Genomic DNA, 23,724 nt, shown 5'->3' on the forward strand with positions numbered 1-23,724 from the left:
ATTATTATTATTTTATAAACTTTCAGGAAGTTTATTATTATAAATAATATCTAGTCAAATGAAATCACCTAAACACATATATGACCCAAACATAAGAACACCTAATCATGTAATTATGAAATTGCTCAAATTTATAAGAGGTGTGGTGTTCCAGGAAAGCCTGAGGTCATCAGAGATCCTCGATCAGTTGGTAGCAACGTTAAGGAAGGATTGAGCCATCAATCCTTGAGGTGTGGAGACCTGAGAGAGAGGACTCTGAACATAGGGAAGGGATAATTCAGACGATATGAAGTTCTAGCAGCAGTTTCCCACAGAAAGAGCACACATGATGGGGCAGTTGTCAACCTCTTTGATCCTCATTTTTCTTTCAAATGTGAATGACAGTAATAGTCATGATAATTTCCACCTCACAAGACTGTGGTGAAGATAATGGTGAAGATAATGGTGACAGTATTTCTTACCACATCGAAAGATCAATTATATGCATTTTTTCTGCTCCTATAGGAGGAGGGGGTGTCTGAAAGACATTTTGGTAGAAATGCCAATTAACTAACACTTGTAGTATGATCAGGAAGCTATGAAGATAAGATTGATGTTTTGTGTTTGAGTTTTTAGGTAACATTTATTTTAACTAAGAGTGGGCACCACAGGTGATATTTTTCATATTACAAATGATTATTTCCATTGCAGAACATTCAGGTGGACTTCTAGAGGCAGTTGTGAATTTGGATGAAGTTACTTAAACATGTAGGTTGGTGCCATAAACAATTATTGAAGCCATGTGACTAGGTGGGATCTTATATAAAGCAAACTTTGAGAAAGAGAAATACACACAGATAATAAGCAAATTAAAGAAATGCAACCCTAAAAAATGAAAAGTCACATTTGTGTATAAAAAAAAAGAACTCCATTATAGGATTAGCTACTTGATTTTGTACTAAAGTGGTTTGTGAGGTCTCACTTCCTTTCCACATCATGTATTTGAGGCTAACAATTAAATTCATTCTGAAGATATTTTGAGTGTCTACCATATGTCATGCTGTTCCAGAGATGTGGTGACACAAAAGCAAATTGGACATGGATGCTATTACAAGAGGCATAAAATCCAGTGGAAAAAGAAAACTAAATAGCTACTACCTTTACTATTACTGAACTAAATTTTATTGATAACATTAAGCAGCAAATATCAAGATTCCATGAGTGCTAGTTTCAGAAGCTGTCACAGGCTTGTGAAAGGTTTGAGGACAATTGTGCAATGTAGCCCTTCTCTGAATGTGATGAAACCCTGATGCATGAGATGGACATACGGACAGGATCAACCAATCAAAATTGTAGAGAACGTTTTATTTAGTTTTTTTGCAATTCTGTGGTCTAATATTGGTGTTCCCCCAAAATTCATATATTGAAACCTAATCTTGAATGTAATAGCATTCACAAGTGGGGCCTTTAGAAGGTGATTAGGTCATAAGAGCTCCACCTTACAAATGGGACTAGTGCTCTTATAAAAGAGGTTGAAGGCAACTGCCTTGCCCCTTCCACTGCTTCTGTCATTTGAGAACACAGCAAAAGTGCCAGATGAGGAAAGGACCTCTCACCAGGCGCTGAATCTGCTGGTATCTTGATTTTGGACTTCCCAGCCTCCAGAACAGTGAGCAATACATTTCTATTGCTTACAAATTACCTAGTCTAAGTTATTTTTGTTATGGCAGCCTGAACTGTCTAGGATATATACCATTTCTTTACAGATATCACTTTCACTCTCTCTGATGCCTACTTCAAACCTCAGTGACTGAATCCCATGATGGCTGCTCAGAGAAATCTTTCAGCAGGAAGAGTGCCCATATGTATGAACTACATAGCCATTGTCAGAATGTGTGCTCCTGTTTCCCTTCCCTGAGGGGTATACTATTTTGGAATGTTAATAGATAGGAAATGTAGTAGGAAAGATCAAGTCCTCCCCATGCATACCCATTAAATCCATTCTCTACAAAGGACCCCAAATGAATAAGTCATTCCAGGTATTTCAGGTTAGTGATTGAATTATTTTGTAAAGTTTGTTTCTTTTTTGGACAGTACTTGGGTTTGATCTCAGGGCCTTGTGCTTGCTAGTCAGACACTCTTCCATTTGAGTCACACCCCTGCTATGATTGAATTGTTTTGGACAGGACATGTTACACACCTTTCAAATCATATCACATTTACACCTTCATATCATATTCATGAATTCTACAATATTTGTTGAAAAATCAAGCATTTGCCAGGTCTGATACTGAGCACCACAGCACTGTGTCATAGACTACTCCTGATTTATACAGTTCTTATTCATATAAAAGCCTTTTACAATGAAAATACAACTCAATAGGCTGTTGTTATTTATAAACTCAAAAGTTCAGCATGTTCTGCTGATCCTCAATTGATTTTTAATATATTTATAAAATTTACTTATCATTTATCATAAGTATTCATATCTGTGAATAATTTCCCTTATGAATTTAACTCCTACAACTTACAATTAGCTCATTAGCTTATATATCTGTAAAAGTATCTTTGTGTATAATAAGTTAGCCACTTTGAACCAAACCAGACACATTACAAAAGCATTCTTTCGCTTCTTTGTTTACTTGGACTAGAAAATAAAGTGCCGGTAGTTTCAAAATTGGTCAGAGGAGAATGGTCACACTATACAGATATGATCTATTTCTTTATTATGATAAATAAGGAAAACTTGTAAACTCAAAAGCATATGAAATATGCTGTAGATAACAACTGCCAAGAGTTGAAAGGTATTTAATATTTGAAAAACTCTGTGCACATGAAGTCTTATCAAGGAAAGTTCAAAGGATGTCAACTTAAAGTTACCAATGAAACATTTTGGTTGGTCCCCAATTCCAGTTCCATATATTTTAGCATCTAGGTTATAAACTGTTTTAAGAATCAAATGTGAACTCATATCATCTTAGGATAGCAAGGAAGCAAGTGTGTTATATTTCATACATATTTCTAAGAAGCAGCTGGGCTTACTTCCTAGATAATTTATGATGAAACTAGAATACCCATGATAACTGCAAGGTTTCAGATATGATTCCTGGGACTGTTTCTACATTCTCATTGCTGATAGAGCAAGTTACATAACTCCCAGATAGGCCATGAGATAGAGAAGTAGCAATGAGTGTAGGTAGAAAGCCAAAAGAAATTAGAAACAGGTGAAACAAAAAAGAAGTAGAAATTCTAAGAGCAGGGATCAAGACCATCAACCAAGTGCGTGAGAAGGGTTAAGTCACCAATATCATCTGCTGACCAATGTTAGGAAAAAATAAACTCAAAGGAAACACTACATGCTAGTAGTGAACAAATCTATTCACTTGTGGTGTTTCATTGATGTAGCAGGGACTACTGTAACAGAAACCAATTGGATTTTCAAGGGCAAGAGACTTTGCCGGTAAATAAGATGATGTCATTCTTCCTGATGACAAATAGGAATGGGTGATCAGCTTTAAACACTGTAGATTCAGGGAGCTGCTTTTCTACGATGTTATTTTCTGTGGCAGCTGTCGCTTCAGTGCCCTCCTCAGTGACCTCTATGTACGACTTGTGCATTAATTTTGATACATAGAGACGACCTCCTGAAGCTATTCCAGAGAGGTCAGCTCTAGACTCGTCAAAGATATCTTTCAGCCCTAGGGCTTGCAGGTAGCGTTTCATTTCGTAATTCTTCTCTATCTTGAACTGAGGAAGAAACACATCTACATACTGAAAGGTCATTTTTCTTGGATGGGTCCAGTTCATTAGATTCCGAAAGCTCAATTCTTTTTCAATCTGTAAGAGTAATTAAAATGTAATTTAGAATCATATGGCTAAAAAAAAAAAAAGATGAAACAACAATCACAAAGACACGTGGTTTTCCATAATGACCCCTCCTGGATTTATGTATTTAAGTACAGGACTGAGACCTGGGGAGGTCTGGAAAGAGAAAATGATTTAAATGAATAAGTCAAGTATTTTTCCAACAAGTCACATGCTGAATTTGCTCTTCCACAACAGTGAATAATTGTTTGTACTCAGGGCATGTCTGTTCTCTGTGCCTATGTGAGTACACGTAATCAAAGCAGAACAGTGTGCAGGGGAAAGAACACGGAAATCAAAGTTCTTTAAAGGGAAAGGGAACTCCACAGTTCGTTAAATTGGTGTTTTCTACCCATTTTCCCTCCATAACGATACAGAAAGTAATAATGTTTGCACAGTTTATAGGAGCAAACCAATGGTAATCCAGGTGGCCTGAGGCAAAAGACCCAGACCTCCAGACCTGGGCACATAGGTTATCAACATCTCCTAGCACAATCAGTGATGCTGGCAACTTGGATCCAAATCAACAAATCTACTCAACAGATGAGACACTGAAACAAGGGGATGTGGAGAGATAAACCTGGGAGCGTAGCAAGCAACCTTAGTTCACGGCTAGGAGACCACATCTCTCCAACACTACTGCTGCCCCCAACTGATTCACAAATTGAATTCACTAACTCTTCAACACTGAAAATCAATCATAGATAATTCCAGATTCAAAATTGGAAGTTTTTTTTCATGAATGCTGTTTAGAATTTATATAGGAGCACTTCATCTCACATTCAGACTCATTGGAATTCTAACACAACTTTTCATATATATTAAACTTGCACTTTTACCAAGGACCTAAATTTATACAATCAAATTTTGTTGCATTTTCTGTGTAAAGATTATCCAGCTTGTGACTAATCTGCAATAACTTTTTTATTCTGAATTGGATTGTTTTCCTCATTTAGCCTACTGCTGTATCAACTTTCTCATCACCATCTATTACATAGGAATCTATTTAAGATATGTAGTATGCAAATTTATGCTAATCTTATTTAGACATTATTAGATAAATCTATAATAGAAAACCCAGACATAAGTACAAAACAGATCTATCCTTGATCTATCTGCTGTTTGTTTTATCTGGGCTACTTTTTCTATTAGTACAGATTAATTTAAGTTAAAAGAATAGATGTGTGCTAAAATCTAATTGTTAAGAAAATTATATAGGGAATTATTGATTTAATATGAGCACCAATATATTATACAGTCATCCTTTAAATTTAACAATGCCAATTTTATGTTATTTTTTTTCACTGTTCTTGTCAAAAAAGGGTATTAAAATGAAAAACTAATGAAAGAAAGTCATGAAAATAACTCAGTGATCTTTTTCTATGTAAAAACTGAATTTCCAAAGTTTTACTGTTATGTTTTTAAGTCACAGGAAAAAGATGTGTAGAAATAATCCCCTTGCCTAATAAGAGCATCAATTTCTTTACATTTTTCTACTTTCCAATTACTCTACACTAAATATTCCTTATTTTCCGAATCAGAATATAACAAATATTTTAAAGTATATTTGAAACTTTTTATTGTCACTGAAATATGTACATGTATGTACATGCATCCTCACAAATACATATGTTTATATTCATGTGTCTATCAAATGAATTAACTAATTTCCATAAGCCTCTTTTTCCTTTCTCACTTGACTGCATAACTGAAGTGTGGATCACGCGGCCTGGCATGTGGTCAGTGTTCAGTCAGTGGTGTATACTGTTCTTTTTTTATTCATAAAACAGAGAAGGGAGATGAGATCAACTGAGGCATCTGAGATTGCAGGTCACAAACTCAAAAAGTGAATTTCAGGAGGTGCAAAAGAAGAGGGCAAATTGCCAGGATCTAAGATACAGTGGTGACACCTGGTTTGCACAGCCACTGCCATCTGTCCCTTGCCCTATGCTGTCTCTTTTTCCTGTGACATCAGCTACAGGATGATCCCTAATCACAGCACTATGCAAGAGATACAGAAGCATGGAGTGAGACTACATTTTAGTTCTCAGGGTTTTAGGATTCCATCACTTTATACCTATGTGAAGACACTTAGTCAATCAACATTTTAATAACACATAAAAGATTGTTTTTGTGGCCAAGCATTAAGAAAAACCAAACTCATGCATTTTGAATTTCATAGCTGAATTTGACAGGGTTTAAACTCTAAAGCATTTCAACTACAATTGTGAAAAACTATTATACATCAATCTGTAATTTGTAATAGTATCTGACACATTAGTAGGTACTCCTTAAGTATTTATTGAATATTATTTATTGACTATGTGGGTAAACACTAATATTCTAACAACCTTAAAGACAAGGGATAAAAAAACAATCAAGAGTATCCTAAAAGTCTTCTTATCCCCCCAGTGGAAGGGACAGGAGTAACTTACTTGGGACACATCACTCTCAGGCAGCAGAATGTACATGCTTATGCCACCATGATATTTGAGCTGAAGAACCTGCATGGGGGGATCCTGAATCGTAGACAAATTGAACCTCCGTTCTTGATGCATCATGGCCACTGCTTTCCCATGACACTGAAAGTCAAATCACAAAAGCTGTTTATAATTCTACTCCCTTTTACTTATCAACTAAGTATATAAAAAATACTGTATTGGCCATTGGGTCCTGTAGATTTTTTTCTGACATGGTGCTTAACCTGGTTGTATTGGTGCACATTTTAGTAGTAAAAGCACAGAATTTGAATATACACCCTGGATTTTAAAAAATCTTAACTATGTGACCTTGAGTGAGTCATCCCAGCTCTCTTGCTTCCATTTCCTCATGTGTATGATACGGATGGCAATAGTCCCCCACTGCATAGGATTGTGAGAACTATGTGAGTAAATATACCTAGTAGTTGGAACACTGCCTTGCACTTAGTGTTTTAAAATGTCCACATAATAAGTCCTGAAATAAATAACATTAAAAATGAAAAATGGACTCTCTTGACTTTTTCTCTTATTAGAGGCAGAATACAAACTAGGCTATCAAAATTACTCCATTTAAGAATGAAATCTTAGAAAAATTTAAAATTCCTACAAGATAATTGGTAGTACCCCTCAAATTAACTTGAGTGGGAAAGTAGCACTTAAGAATACCATTTATAGGTTTAGTGACACTATAGAGGTGAAAGAAAGGAAGGAAGAGAAAGGGAGGAAGGGAGCATGGAAGGAAGAAAGGGAGGACATGTTTCATGAAGCTTGGTAATGTTTAAGATTTAAAAATAACTAAAGAAAAGATATACTTGTGAAGGTACAATTTTACTAAATATAATTTTTTTCCTTTTGAAAAAGAAGCACATCCTGCCTTGACTCAGGAAAATCATTTTTGAAAATTATTCTAACAGTCGACCCCACAGTTAAAATCACAAAAAGTAACAGCTACATTTTTGTCATGTTTTCTTTTGTAAACCTCTTTCTCTTGTAGAAAAAAGTCATACTTCAATATTTCTTTCAATTTTGAACATGTCTTAAGAAGCATAAGTTTTAGGAACAGATCTCCTTGGTTATGCCATATAACCTGCATTGGCATTGCTTCATAAAGCACCTGATCACACAGTAGTGGTAATGCAGAAGAAATGGGTAAAGAAATGGTGAATCGCCCTTTGTCTATGGAAATACCACAATCTCCTACACAGGGAAACCACCGGGAACCAGCTCCTTAAATTATACAGGACATTTGCGTACCTTGGGAGATCTGAAACGGCAGCTTACGGTTTCGCTCTTGGTGAAGGCCGATTCCCACTTGCCTTTGAAGTAAACAGCATTCACCAGCACCATGACAGCAGAAGAGCTGATGCTGCCATCACTCAGCATCTTCCTTATTTTACCTTGGAAAAGTAAGTTGAGGAAGAAATGTTCATGCTTAATGTGAACTTGAAAAAATGTTTCCGAAGACTACTAATGGCCATGAGATTTTTCTTACCACATAATAATTATGCTAATAATGATGATGTTAGTAATAACCTATGAGGAATTTATGTGACTGCCACTTTCTAAATCCTTTAAGAGCAATATTTGGTTTGATCCTCATCAAATCTCTATGAAGTAGGCAGTATTACTGTTCCTGTTTCTATTGAGGAAATCAAGGGACAGAGAGATTAAGTAAATTAAACAGTCAGACAATAATAGAGCATTGGCAGTAGGATTCCTACCCAGAAAGGCAGTCTCCAGAGCCCCTGCTCATGGGCACCAAACTGCCTTTACTGCTTTGACTAGGCCACCTGTGGCTCTGTGGCACTCCATGTGTAATTTAACTCCACTCAATTTGAAAAGGCTAATTTCCGCCATTCCACATTGGTAAGATTTTGCTATATGCCATCCACTATTCTGCATGCTTAAATAGCAGCAATGAAAGTCATAACCCATGCCATCATTGGGCTCCCCATGTACCACACGAAGTTAACCACCAAGAAAGCAGTTGTGACACACCAGTAACACAAAGTTGTGTTGATATGGTGTGCCATAGAGGCACAGGGTGGAGACCCCTAACTGTGGATAGGACTATGTGCTTAAGCTGAAGGCCATGGGGGTGCAGAGAGGTCTCCCAGAAAGCAGGGACTGTTCACTCAATGGTGTGGAAGTCCGGACAAGCAAAGTGTATTTGGGGAAATGCTAACTCATTTCTGTGTGTTAGACAGAATAAGGTTGGAAAGCTTGGAGGCAGGACCCAGACGATGAACACCCTTGAATGCTAAGAATTTTCAATTATCCTTAAGTTAATGGAAAATGATCATGACGTATCAGATGTGCCTTTCAAATGTATGGCTATAGTATTGTGTAGAGAAGTGGGGCAGTGAGGTCTGGATGGTTGTTCAGAATATTGGCAGCAATAGAATTTTCTTTCCCCAAAGTAGGTATTGAGTACATACACTCATCAAATGATCATGATTACACATAGATTTGTATGAGAAAGGAAAGAAGAGAAATAAATAACTGGGCCAAATAGAAATAGGTTACTAGTGATCTGATACCCTTAAATATTAAATACCACATAGAATCCCAATCTGTGACTGCAAAAATAACAATGATATTCTTTATTTTAATTTTTAAGTGTTATATTTGAAATTTATAATGGCTAAAGACCACAGTAAACTATTACTGCGATCAATGATGAATGAATGAAGAAAAAGAAAATTAAGATATCATACTCCTATCCTCCAGAATGATTCTATGCTGCTAAAGTGTTAATTTCAGAGTAAATCACATTGTTGCAGATTTCTTAGGTGAAGTAAATCTGAATAAACACACATTCAATGTCTGGAGCACAAATCAGGACCAACCCCCAGGTAAAGAAAGAACTACTAGCGTTGGAATCAGTTGGTTAACAAAAGAGAATAGACTTCCTTATTTGTTTTATACTGAATCAGAGCACTATCTAGAATTCAGTTTGCAATTCTAAAAGATATTTATCAAAAAAGAGTTGTAGTTCTTCCAGAAGGTACTACCTTTGCCAAATGTTTTTTTGATAAATGAAGAGAACTTTAAATACAAAATTATTCAAAACCACATCTCAAGTAACAATTTAATAACATTTTAATAACAATTTTAAATAACAGTGATCATTACTTTGGATTAAGAACTATACTCCAGGTGTCCAAAAGCTCCCAGTTTTAAAGTTGACAGTTCTCAGTATTCACATAAAACTGACAAATTTGTAGAAAAACAGCATCACACTCACCATGTGTCTCATTTTCAATCCATTTATTAATTTTATGTCTGGTATCTTCTATGTCATTTGTAAAGTCAACTCTTTCCACTTTGGCATTGTATAATTTTTCAGCATATTCAATGTAGTCCTACAAAGAATATGGTTTTTGTGTTTACAAGTTGCCAGCAAAAAAGCATATAGAAATGTATTTTTCAACTTGTGTCTTTATTTCTACTGCTTCATTCAAAGACTCAACCCTGCCTCAAAGATTTGTAAACACAGCTGGCTGGAAGCATAGAAACATGGCTGAAAGATGATCTGGTGAATTTGAAGTTGAACGTGTAGAGCAAACACACTTCATTAACTTTATCTAAATGGAGTGAAAGAAGCTAATAGCAATTTTTGGTACATTCCACAGCCTACTGCTTTCTTCTCATGAACACCCCAGCAGTCCCCCAAGGCATTCTAGCCCTCTTCCTGCCAAAAACTCTTTGAGGCTAATTGTTGAACATAAGATAAAGCTCAAGCCTTTGAACTTAGCATAGTCAGCATAGGTCAGGAAAAAAGAGAGAGCAAGATATCAGAGATAGCAACTGGGTCTTCTACCATATCATCCTTTTTGCAAAAATGATTTATTATTACCATGATGAATTCTAATAGATTCATCCATATTCAAATGTAAGTGAAAAGATCATTAATAAAACAAAGTGGGGCCAAGCATGGTGGTACATACCTGTAATATTAGCTATACAAGACATATAAATAAGAGGATCGTGGTCCAAGGTCAATCCCAGGCAAAAATTTAAGACCTCATTCAAAAAATAACTAAAGCAAAAAGTGCTTAGGGTGTGACTTTTTGCATACCATGAGTATCAGGGAAAAAAGGACATGAAAGTCTGCTATAAATTGTAGCATAAGGGTCAGGTGTGCAGCTGTTTTGAGATGATTGAAAACAAACAGTGGCCCACTGCTTCATAATTGACAGGATATCACAAGATTTGGGGGTGGTGCTGGGGAGGGGCAAAGAATTTGAATGAGTGATAGACACAGGAACAGTGTTGGTTGGGTGGAACACAGACAGCTGGCAAAGATGCAGGTGGAAATTAGCTCAGCAGTGTCACCTAGGCAGAGTTATATAGATAGTTGTCTGAGGAGTGGGCAAGTAAAAGGGAGAGGGAGCGCGCCCTGAGAACCATGGGAAGAGCGGTGCTTAATAGTCCTGATCAAGTGAGCAGCTTCTGGTCATCATAGTAGGAAACACTACTAGACATTTTCTTCTGGGGCCGTGGACACTCGTAAATGTACCAAATACCCCATACCCTACCCTACATCACTGCAATGCACAAGCTCTTTTCTCACTTGGAGCCCATCAGTCTGGCCACCCTGAATATGTAGATTCACAGGTGAAAAGTTGAACTTTGGAAACAGAGATGATATTTTAAAGATTCAGGCCCAGAGTGGAAATAACCTTCTAAGATACGCAGTTTCACCTACCTTACGAATTTCAAACACTTTTTCTGCAAAAAGACCAGTAGCAATTCTGAGTCCATAATCCTTGTGGGATGTGTTTATATCAGAGAGAACTGTCTTCAGTTGAGATTGCAGTCTTGGCTGTTAAGAAAAAGATTCATAAAAATTTATTCTTGACCTGTAAGGATATGCATAATCTCACTTACATTTCAATCAAATCATGTATATTATAACATAAAAGAATTTAAAAATAATGGTGCTATGAAAGTAGCCAACAACCACATACATATCCGATGTCTTTACCCTTCCTTGTAATAGTGCCTATGATCAAATTAAAGAGTTTACTGAAATAAATAAACTTAGAATGAAATAACAATAGAAAACAATGAATTTGTCTTGTACACAACTTGATAATTTTTACCAATGTAAGTTGACTGTAAAGAACAAAGGAAAAAGGGAGACCATTTAGTTGCATGCCATCTGACCAAAGTTTAGCCAAAACATAGGCAAACTATTGGTAAATTAATAACTAATAAGTACATTATCAAAACTTTTATTCGAAATAGCTACAATCTGGAAATTTGAAGAAGAGTTCTTTGCTTTAAAAGGGTAAAGATTATTAAAATATATCAATGAGACAGCAGTTTTCCTCAGTTTAGTCTTGTACTCTATTTACCTGGTTATTAGAAGAGTTTCCATGATTTTGGGGATCGTTGAAGTAAAGTGTCTGCAAACAGAACACAAGGAAAGCCATCATCAGAAACAGAAGGACTAGGGGAACATTAGCAAGAGGTTTTAAAAATGTTTCTTTCTCATTTTAAGTTCACTAGAATCCTAGAACTGGTTTTCCTCCATGATTCCAAATGAACATCAGTGAACTGTAAAGGAGAAAGACATGTTCTAGTTTTAATTTTTATTATATCTTCTCCCTTTCCCACATCCTGACTTCTCTCAGGTTCACTAGGATTTTTACGTATTAACTTACATAAATGCTATAGTGGCATTGCTTCCACTGAGACATGCCTGTCTGGTTGTCAGTCCACACACGGATGTTGTTTTGGTTTGGAGCTGAAATATTCCCCCAGTTCTCGTGTGTTGAAGGCTTGGTCCCCATGTAGGAGTGTTCAGTTGTGGGGCTTTGGGAAAGTGATTGAATTATGAGGGCTGTGACCTCATGATTGCATGCATTCATTTATGGATTCATAGCTTAATGGGTTTCTGGAGGGGTGGGGACTTTGTTGTGAAATCTCTCTCTTTAGTCTCTGCTTCCCAGCCACCATGAAGTCAACAGCTTTTACTCCACTATGCATTCCCCACCAGAGCACTCTGCCTCACCACAGGCCCAAAGCAACAGGGCTAAGCAGCCACAGATTGAAACCTCTGAAACAGTGAGCCAAGATAGGAGTCTTTTTTTTTTTCTTTTTCAGTACTAGAATGTTGACTTCAGGGCCTCACACTCACTAGGTAGTGCTTTACCACCTAAGTCACCCCTCCAGCTGTTTCTGCATTTAGTTATTTTTCAGATATCATCTTGATGTTCCCTGGAGATGGTTTCGGACCACAATCCTCCTACATATGCCTACTTCACAGCTGAGATTACAGATATGCACCACAATGCCTGGCCTAGGTCTTTTCTCCTTTTAAGTTGATTTTCTTAAATATTTTGTCATAGCAACAGAAAGGTGACTAACACACATAAAATACACATATTAGTACCACAATTGCACATCCCTCCCACTGAATAAAAAGTGTATTTGAACAGTCGAACTCAGCAGCTTTCAGTATAGCTCAGGAAATGTCACAATCCTCATTACCATGACAGCATAACTCCAAGTCCCTATGGACTATTAAGACTTGTGGAAAACTAAGCCTCTCTTAGAAATGACTGGCAGTCGTTTGTACAATGAGCCAGTACAAGTTAGGTCAGCAATTCATGAATTCATTTAACATTTTTAAACTTTTTCCTACCAGATTTTTCTTCTTGTTCTTCTTCCTCATTTTTTAGGCAATATGGAATAATAGAGACCATCAGCATTTCCTAGCAATTGTCATCACTAAATTTCTTAAAATTTCATCTTATAAACTAGCATGAGGTTCTACCTTAATTGGATAGGTCCTAAAAAAACTCTTTTATCACCATTTGAACACTCAAAAGTCTTTCTTCTCTCCCCTTTCTACCCCATATCTTATAAGATTCTCAACAAACACAGTTTTCCCTAATTTTCAAGTTATTAATAATACAAAACTCAAAATTAGTTAAATACGTGCCTTAGTTTTCACTAAAAAAATTTCTAAGAGCAGAAACTCAAGTTTGCATTAACATTTTTGTCTTATTCTTTATATCTATATGTTGTCTTATGCGAGCAAAGCATAACACAAATTTAAACAGTTTTAATATTGACCAAACTTAACAGGTATATTCTTTGTATAAGCCACAATTGTAATTAGGATGGAAAAAGTTTAGTGCAATAGAGGATTTTCTCATGGAGATGTGCACATAGTAATTATTATGAAACACAATCATTTAATATAACCATCATCATTGCTGTCCCTGATCTCACCACCACCAGCCTCCTATATCATTGTGGGATTTTGACTTGAGGTCACATTTTGGTGATTTCTGACAGAAGAAGAGAACTTTTCAGACTTTAATTCAGTATTATGTTTATAAAATTCTACATGCTTCAAATTTAAAGCCTTTAATATTAAATAGGTTTATTTTAAAGAAAAAATTCTGTTATATTTACAATACAACAAAAAAACTGGAAAGCTTACTATTTCTTAGTTTAAAGACTTCTTTATGCTATTAAGTTAAAAAAAATCCTTGTTGTTTTAAGATGTGCTTTTGATCACATTTAATTCTTCACAAGTGAATTTGGTTTCAAGTACAACGGTTACACGTTAATTTTGAATGAGAACCAGGATTGTGTGCCAGAGTCCCTTGGACAAATCAGGTTCCACAGCCCACAGGAACATGGACTTTGCCAGAGGCTTCCTTTGTTTTTAAATCTGTAGACTTGATAACAACCATCACTGTGAGAGTATGGTACTGAAGACTGAAGGCCATAGCAATCCACAGAAAGTGTATGACTTCTATGGTAAAGAAAGTATGAAGAAAATGTAAAATGTCTTTTCACCTTAAACCTTTTAGTACATTATAGGAATCCTGCTTATTTGAAAATCTCAATTAGACAATAGAATAACCCACCCCTCTTTTCCCCTAGTCAGAAAGGAAGAACATAATTGGCTGCTATCATTATCAATCATTAAGACATAGGAGGAAAGCATGTCCCTTCAAAGCAGAGAAGCTGTGGTCACACCATGTCCACTGAGAAGTTCTCCCTGATCCTTTTAAAATGGAAGAGCAGGGAGCTCTCCAACATCTCCAGATAATTTATATAGTTCAAGAAATTAGATATTTTTAAGTAAAGAGCTGAGATACTGATACAGATAGTATTTGATGTTATCTTAAATACAAATAAAAGAACTTATTTGAACAGTTTTTTAACTGATGCTTGATATGTGAACTTTTGGAGTGTGTGGAATTCTGAATTGTTCATTCAACACCTTAGAAAATGGATAACTGTATCATAATTTGGGGCCTGATGACCATAACTAAATCCTGGCAAATATTTCTAAAAGAAAAGGCTCTCTTGCCTCTTTTGGTAAAAAAAAAAATCTAAAATATACAGGCATGTTGACTCAATGAATAAATTATTTTAAATATTGATAGGCTCTTGAGTAAAGGGGAAGTTGTTCTCTTGTAAAAATAGCTTTTGTACTGAAAATGACTTAATGATTTTTGATCTTTCATTCCCACCTCCTGTCCCTTTCCAATTTGGTGAACAAGGAAAATTTTAAATACTTATAATTGGACTTCATGGTCCAAAAATTCCCACATAACAAACATTTTTTGCTTCAAATGGAAAAGAGATAAGTGTCACCCTTAGGAAAGGTCTTAAAACATCATGTTTTGCACCCTTGTGGCAGCCATGGAATTCCTTTCTGGAAGTGAAAATTTATAAAGTTTCCAGCATTACTAAAAGAAAAGGCAGAAAAATGCCATACTAAAAATATAAAAGTCATTGGATTAAAAAAAAACTTTGTGCACTGAAAATGGCATTCTTTTCAAAAAGAATGTCATAAAGAAGTAATTCAACAGCCTCCCTTAAATTTATAAGAGCTAGTTGCAGTACTAATTGACAGAAACTATTCTTCAAGCCACCCTAGAAAAGAGAAGGGCCTACAATGATGGTAAGATCCTGATATCTCAAACAAAAGAACATTTTTTAAAGGGTTGAATCTGAAGCCTGGGAACAGCTCCTTGGAGCCATAGTAACCAAGGCAACTTTTTCCAGGTACCAGAAAAAGAAATAGGCTGGGACTGGAAGAAGGATCAACAATCTCATTCCCACCCAGAAAGTTCATCTTTACTATTCTTCCTTGTCCTTTTCTTTAGAGAATAAAAGTCGTTGACCTTTTAACTGAATCAACTTAGACACATCCAACAATTACTAGAGAGGCAAAGGCCAAGCTGCCTTTGGAAGGTATTGCTCACTTGATGGTATGAGACATCTCAGTCAGAGATCTTAGTTAGTCAGAGGGGGGCAGAATGGACAGATGGGAAATAATAAAGTAGGCTGGACCCCCTAAACTACATTTGGTTATGTGGAACAGGAAAGGATCCGAACAACAACAACAAAAAAGACAAGTTGGAGAGTAGTGAATGTGTTAATTAGGTTGATTTTATCTATCTACAATATATGCATAGATTAAAACATCACATAGTGCCCCACAAAGATATAAAATTATTATTTGTCAATTAAATAAAATATTTTGGTGTGCTACTGGGGTTTTAACTCAGGGCCTTGACCTTGCTGGGCAGGCACTCTCCCACTGGAGTCATGGGTAAGCCCTTTTTGCTTAGTTATTTTTAAAATAAGGTCTCAGTTTTATACCTGAGCCAGCCTGAATCATGATCCTCCTAATTACACTTGCCTTTTTAGCTGCAATGGCAGGCACAAGCTATCACACCTAACTTTTATTTATTTATGTAGTTATTTATTTGGTTGAGATGGGGGTCTCACTAACTTTTCCCAGTGTTGGCCTAGAAACTCTATCCTCCTGATCTCTGCCTTTGAGATAGCTAGGATTGCAGGCATGAGCCACTGTACCCAGTTAAAATTTTATTTTAAAAATTAATGCTTAAATTAATTTTCTTATGATAGAAAAGTCTTGGTGAAATAAAATAAGAATTTGAGATTTTTGTTGTTACTGGTCATGTACTTGTTAGCACATAAGACAAGAAATTAAATACAGCAGTACTATTGACGTGATTGAAACTTAAATTGTTCATTAAGATAAGTACCGTAAACTATAATAGTTAATTCCATGGCTATAAAATAAAATGTGTTTATTTTTATTTGCTCATTTTGGAGGAGCAATGTAATAATTACTCAATGATTCAATCTTGATAAGCATTAAAAATTGTCAAATAAAAGATGAAAAATGTCTTTAAGTGGGGGTTGGGGCAGGAATAAGATTAACTACCTAGACATCATGACATATTCTTAGTTAGCAGTAGCATGTTATTGACTAAGTGGAACAGCTCAGGAGGGGTGAAAACTTACAGAAGCTCTGTCTCACTCAGTCTTAATAAGCTACAGAGAATTAGTACCTACCTCAATTTCTACCTCCTCTCTTCGAATAAAAAGACTGACATGGAATGAAATAATCGCAAAAATCACAATTCCCTGTAGACATCAAGGTGACAGACATTTATCCCCTAGTACTATGGAACTTCATGCCATGGAACAGGGAGAACATCAGTCCCCTTTCTCATTTTGTCTTGACCAAACACACAGATTTTCAGCATCTTAAAAAAATATGGTTATTATCTCACCCCAGTTGATACAAAGAAAGAATTCGGGAATAGAATATGCCAAGGCATTCTGGCTCCTTAGACTGTCCTACCTCTATTAAATTTCATTGTGCCTGAAACTCCAAAGCAGTTAGTAACTTGTCATTAGGACAGGAAGTTTCAACAAGGATATTCTCCCTCCATGGAATTATTTATTTTTCCTACTGCAGGGCAGGAAATTAAAGCCTGAGTCTTTGTAACTTTGGCTATGTCATTGTAACTGTTTCATTCTTGTGGCTTTGTAAATCAATGTTCAAAACTAAATGAAGTTTGTCTCTCAGTGCTCACAAAATGAAAATGAAAAGTGGAAAATGGAATTGGTTGCTGTCAATCATCTCGATTTAAGAAGAGAAGGGAGAGAAACATGGCCAGCTTATGTTCAACAAGCTTGAACTTGAGTAGGCTCTTTGTAACTTTCTTTCCTAAAGTGGGTGGTCAAGAATAGGAGGTTCATTTCTTCGACCTTTAAAAGTTTAACTATCAGAAAGCTGATAACATGTAGGGAGCTGTGTTTGATTATTGTATAATATTATCTTGAGTAAACTATTAATGGCTTTGCAAACTTATATGAATGTAAATTATAAGATATAATTTGATGACTACTCCTCAGAGTTTTAAACTCTGAGGTATTTTACTCAATACCTTGTAAAAAGAACCTAGTAATTAATGTGAAGCCTAACAAGGAGAAAGAAACACCTCTTCAGCCAAAATTTATCATAAAGTAGACTCCTACTTTTTTAACTTCGTAGAGGTCTCTTAAAAAAAAAACAAAAAACCCTAAAGCGACCTATGGATAGATTGTTATTTAGGATTATATGATCATAAGGGAAACACAAAATACACAGTGTTAGAATTCAAACATGCAAATATCTTTTCTAAGTTAGCCCTTGACGATACTATAAAATTATTTGAATATTCAGAAGACATTCCCCCTAAATTTTAACTTTAAGATATATACACATTTAGTGTCATTATTTGATCCTTATAATTTCACTGTATTTTGATATAAATGTGGTTGATTTTTTGATATTCCTAATTGGCTTTTAGAAAGTGGGAATGGCACAATATTGAAGGGATACGTTTCAGTTTCGTCTAAACATTTCTAAGATATGTATTAATAAAAAGGGGGGATCAATAACACTATCATGCCTAAAGAGGAATAATGACACAATAAGTATTCAACGGATGATAAATAAGATTTCTGAGGGCTTATTTATTGTGTTGGATTCTTTGTTGTTTTTACCTGAAATAGTAGGAGTCCTACATGTTCAAATTCCCTTTTGTTTTTGTTACGAAAATCAAGATTTCTTTTTCTTTTCAATAACTAGCTAACAAGTTCAGATGATGGAAAGAGGAAAACCGTGGGTCTATATAATGTGAGCATTTCAGGATTATTGAATCAAGGGTTAAAAAAAAGAGAGGAGCTAGGAAGATCTGTTTCCCTCCAGGCTTTCTCCTATTCATTCAAGCCAAATCATAAAATTGTTATTCCTTATTACAGAGTGGCAGAATACAAATACATTGCAATGATTATTTGAAAGATTTTCAGACAAAGTCAATGCATTTTAGGAAATTTAAATTTGTACAACTTTTAAATAATATTGTAATCCAAACACATGGTATAGGATAAATATAAATACACCACACAGGCGTTCAATGAAAATGTTATGTGAAAGAGAAGAGATGAGCAAGTAGCTCCAGGAAGGAGGAAGTCATTTTTTAACACTTTTATATTAGAACTAGTAAAGAAAGAGTAGTACTATTAGACCTAAATGGAAAAATAGGAGCCTAAACACATGACCTTATAAAGATATATACTTTTTTGGTTCTTTCACCAAATGGCACACAGCCTACAAGATTTTTTAACTCCACTGAACCTCAAGCATGCTGATTCTTGACCGTACTCCAATAAATGAGCCAGAGCTTCCTTAAGAATGTCTGATCCCTTAGATGAGCCAAGAATATTCAAGACAAGCCCAGAATTTCATGTCAGAAACCAAAGGTATTTTAGGGTTACTGGAAAAGATTGTCTAAAAAAAGACATTTAATTAAAGGGAGGTCTACTACACCAACTGTAACAATTTGAGTACAGTTTTTAAAACATGGCAGTACTAGACTCAGCAATTGCTCCTACCAAGAGATTCGCTGAGCTATTTAAATTAACTACACAAGTGATTTGCAACAATCCCCTGTGATGGGTTATGAAGAAACCAGCTTCCTGTGGTGCCCATTGATGAACTAAAATAATGGCAGAACCTGGGACAAGAAGGGATAACGTTAAAGCCTTTGCATGCAGTGTTGACCTGATATCTCACTTGCTCTCGAGTTACTGAATTTCCATGGCAATGTTTTGAGAGAAAGGGATGGAAACCTTGACCATTGCACAGTGTACAGCTGTGTGCTAGGGGGCATTAATAAGTCCTTTCTGAAGGTAGTGGAGAAGGTGGTAACAATTCAGGTAAGCTTCTATTATCTGGTATGTACTCTTATGACATTCCTGTCCAGGTAACCACTGTTTAAACTAGGATGTTGGCCTGGGAATGTAGCTCAGTGGTGGAGCTCTTGCCTAACAAGTGCGAGGGTTCGATATTCAGTACCATAAATAAAACTAGGACATCATTGGTATCTCCTTCTAGCTCTCCTATATCATGCCTATCTACTCAGGCAGTGATTCTCAAACCTTAGTGTACACCTGGAGGGTTTACAAATACCCTGTTTTCTGGCCCCACAACCATAGTTTCTGATTCAGAGGCCTGGGATGGAACCTAATTTAGGAAGCCTGGGATGGAACCTGAACATTTGTATTTGTAACAAGTTCTCCAGGTGATGCTGACCTGTGAAAAACACTTTTACCAAGGAAAAGAATCAGAGTTGCAGTTCTAAGAATATTCTCGTTGCCTTCCAGCTCAAAAACAGGGGCTGGAGGTATAGCTCAGGTACAGCACATGCTAGGTACACTAGGCACATGCTGGGGTGACTCCAGCACAAAAAAAACCAGACAAACAAAAGTGTATTGCAATATGTGTGCTTTATCCATGCATGGTGAGTGACTCATGGAAAAGCATGAAGATATGCCACCTTATACCCATACAATGTCCTCCATTGGCATGGAGACCATTAGAGTGAAAAATTTTCTTGGGGAAAATAATATCCCGAGGATTGATTGCAAAAGCCATGACTGACCTCATCAATTTGGCGTGCACTGTCACCTCGAGTACCCAAACGGACCAGGGCCAGGGCAGTCAAGATGCTCAGAGAGGAGAAGAACACATTTTCATTTCCATGATTGCTATCCATCTCTCTGAACAGGTCAAAGCCAAGTTCTGCATTTGCTGCAGCAAGGGAGGCCATTGTGAAACGGAGTGCAGCCTAAAGGTCAATGGAAAATTAAATTAGTTCAGTACACATGTTCTGTGAATATTGTAGTATTAATATTCATTTGTTTTTTAATTCAAAGCTTCATTTCTTCCTCCTTGAGTGCAATCATCAAATAACTTTGGGCAGAAAGGAAAAATTCCTTTTGCTTCATATCCTTAGTATCAAGACTCTAAAACTATCTTTTCTGGCAAAAGAAAATATTAGGACACACTCATTTTTTCACACTGATATTTTCAGTGAAACAATTCTACTTATTCTTGCCTATTCATACCAAGGCATATTTGTGATTCTTCTGGAGGAGACATTTCTATCCTCAGGGGTGTTTGAGTGGCCTCTGTTTTTAAGCCCTGCATTCATGGACTTAACATCTCTCAAATTACCCCAGATTTCTAAACTGAAATGCAGCAAAAGTGCCACTTAAAGTATTACAACCTTATACAGACTACTCAAGCTGCTGTAGCCTTTGTTTTCTAAACCATCTTTAATTCAATAAAATGTTAGTATTTGGAGGCTTAACACCCTGTTTTCTTACCCATTCTCTCCATCCTGGCCTCCACACACATTCTTAGAGCAATCAATCAAATTATTTTCAGGATCATCCTAATTTTAAATATTATGTATGCATACTTGATCCCATAAGTGTAAATATGCTTTTTAAAGTGTATTTTAAATGTCCTTTGTAATACAGTTTCCTGATTTTTTCATGGAAAATGTGATTATCATCGTATGTATTATGAATATGCCCAAGACTTTCCAATATATGGATCAATTTTTTGCTAGAATATCTATACAGCAGTAGTGAATTTAAAATCAAGGATGAAAATTATCTTTGAACTCTCGATAGTGTTGTTTCTGAAATGCAGGGTTCTGCCACCACCACGAAATTCCTCAGGGATCCACTTCAGCATTTCTTTGAAGGCTCCCCCAACACTCAAAGTGATCTGAATAGTATACGTGTAGCTGCCTCAGTCTAAATGAACTTGCATGGGTGTTCGAATTATTCCCCTTGACTATCCCATGGTATTACGTCTGATGTTGTGACAGGATCTAAGAGTCACAAATGCTTAGGAACTTCAAAACCAGTCCCAACCCTGTTCGTAATTATTGTATGACCTGGATCAAAACTTTAATTTCTCTAAGCTTCCAAGTTTCAACTTATTAAGTGAGATCTTTTTATAGGAACTATCGGAGTGATCCTGAATAGAAAATCATACATTTTCAGGGGGACAATCCTCTCCCTTCAAAAGAATTTTATGTTGATTGCTGAAAAATCACAGGCATTTGTAAATGAAATGGTTCACTCTTAGAAAGTAACTTCAGCAGCAAAGTCATAATAATACCTTGCAAACATTTATAGTAAAAATTACATTTAGTAAAGGATTGTGGGTCTGTTTTAACATGCTGATATAATATAATTAGATCTTTTAAAATGAAACCCAAATGATTTTTAAATGACTGTTAGGGGACCTGCTTGCATAGTCAGATTGAGTCTGGAAGCTACCTGGTAGCATCCCATCACAAATTGCAAAAACATACTTTATGGTATATTTTTCTTTGGACAAGTGCCAATTCTTCTTGATGCTTTACAAGTTTTTGCTTTACTATTTTACCCCATTAAAGTTAAAAAATACTTTCCTAATTTTCAACAGTTTTTTTTAATTACTTTCTAAGTTAATAGTTACAAGTCTTCATTTTCTAAATTTTAGTTATCCTGGTAACTTTCTACAAAACCATCATCATATTGAAGACAAGAAAAGAGCACAGGAATTTTCTCATTCAAGAGTTAGAGTACATAACATTTTTGCTAAAATAAATTTTACGGCAGAGAAATCTCTGCCATAAAGCTAGATAAACTAAATAAATGTCATTATTGAAAATAATGAGCCAAGACATTCCCAGACAATTATAAATTCTAAAGCCATAACTTCTAGAATGATGGATAGCACTACATACTATATCCTTAAGCACTCTTATGCAGACAGGTTCACGCATGCTGAAAATAAATTCCAAAATGTATGTTCCACCTTACATAATTGTTTTTATGATTTTTTTTATGCAGGTACACTGTAGGCTCTTGAAAGCAAGATTCTTTGCTCCTCATCTGATATAAAATCTGATTCCCACTAGCAAATAGACAACTTTACTTAAGGTTGAATTAATGGTTTTATGCCCCAAAGTTCTATCAGGTGACAAATGAGTACAACTTAGCATGGAACCAAAACAGTGACTTTCCTTTCTCCAATAATTACTTTAATAGAATCTTAAAAATAAAAACACCAATGGGAATAAACTAAATTCAAAAAGCCACCATTAATTACCAAGTGACTTGGTAATTAAGTTAAATAATTAAGAAAAAATGAAAAGGAAAATAGATTATATTAAAGCTACAGAAGATGTCACTGTTATTACCTGGTAGGCCATTGTATGACTAGAGCACTGAAAGAAAATTCTTTTAAAATTATAAAAAAATAAAATCTTGGCTCTAAAGCCAAAATTATTCTCTAAAGAATAATTTTTCATTTTACAAAAATACCATACTCTTATGTTTCTTGCATAGATATTTTAGCTTAATATACAAGTAGATAATTAGTTTATAATTTTCAAGTTAATACAAACTAGTGAATACCAACAAAAATTCTTAAATCACAAACTTCAGACTTGCAGACCCAAAAGTCCATAGCCAATCAAAGCTTATTTGATTACTTATGGTTTTTCAATCTAAGAACTTTCCTTTACTTTTTTTTTCTATAGTTAATATGTTGTTTTTATCAGGGAAGCAAAAACACTGATATATTTTCAGAAAGTTTTGCTTTAAAAGTCTAATAAAAAGCAAGAAAAACAATTCATAAATAAAATACAGGCAAAAAAGATATTCAATAAACATGAAATTATAATAATATTTCATGGACCTATACTTTATTTGTAATTGATAAATTATGTGACTTAAATGCTTGATAAACTATTATCTAACTTTAGGATAATTTTGACTATACAAGGAAAATTGATCATAGTTCATAGTAAACTATTGAATAAATGCTTTTATATTTACAGAATTAAAAGTCACATATTGGAAGGAAATGAATAACTATTGAGCATGCTCGATTTTTCTTATCAATAAGTCATGATATAAAATAGTCACTACTCTACAGAAATATTATCAAGTCTTTCCATATCTTTTAAAAAGTTTCAAAATTTGATAAATCTCAAGTTAGATGAGTATCTCACTTTATGATTAAAGAGAGTTTAACTCTGTTCTCAATATTCCAACCTTAAATAAGAAATAAGAACACTGGAAATACAGAATCCAGATTAGTGCACAGTTCCCTGTATATCTATTCAGAGATGGAACATGCAGTTTCCAACTGCTCACTGATTTCCTTCACTGTGATATATGCTATCATATCGCTTAAAGTCAG

General features: G+C 35.4%; 1 protein-coding gene across 2 annotated transcripts in view; it reads right to left on the bottom strand.

Moving 5' to 3' along the window:
• Nucleotides 1–1,138: 1,138 nt before the first annotated feature.
• Nucleotides 1,139–23,724, bottom strand: part of Serpinb7 (serpin family B member 7) — a 46,480-nt gene continuing 23,894 nt past the window's right edge. For both annotated transcript variants that reach the window (XM_074069668.1, XM_074069669.1), the window contains exons 2-8: nucleotides 20,114–20,299; nucleotides 11,687–11,737; nucleotides 11,035–11,151; nucleotides 9,571–9,688; nucleotides 7,578–7,720; nucleotides 6,279–6,425; nucleotides 1,139–3,816 (exon numbers count right to left, since the gene is read on the bottom strand). In XM_074069668.1, coding sequence (XP_073925769.1) covers nucleotides 3,418–3,816; nucleotides 6,279–6,425; nucleotides 7,578–7,720; nucleotides 9,571–9,688; nucleotides 11,035–11,151; nucleotides 11,687–11,737; nucleotides 20,114–20,281 — 1,143 coding nt within the window. In that variant the 5' untranslated portion in view covers nucleotides 20,282–20,299 and the 3' untranslated portion in view covers nucleotides 1,139–3,417. The remainder of the gene's footprint in view (nucleotides 3,817–6,278; nucleotides 6,426–7,577; nucleotides 7,721–9,570; nucleotides 9,689–11,034; nucleotides 11,152–11,686; nucleotides 11,738–20,113; nucleotides 20,300–23,724) is intronic.

The sequence above is a fragment of the Castor canadensis genome, chromosome 4 (genome assembly GCF_047511655.1).
Source record: "Castor canadensis chromosome 4, mCasCan1.hap1v2, whole genome shotgun sequence".
Taxonomy (NCBI): Eukaryota; Metazoa; Chordata; class Mammalia; order Rodentia; family Castoridae; genus Castor; species Castor canadensis.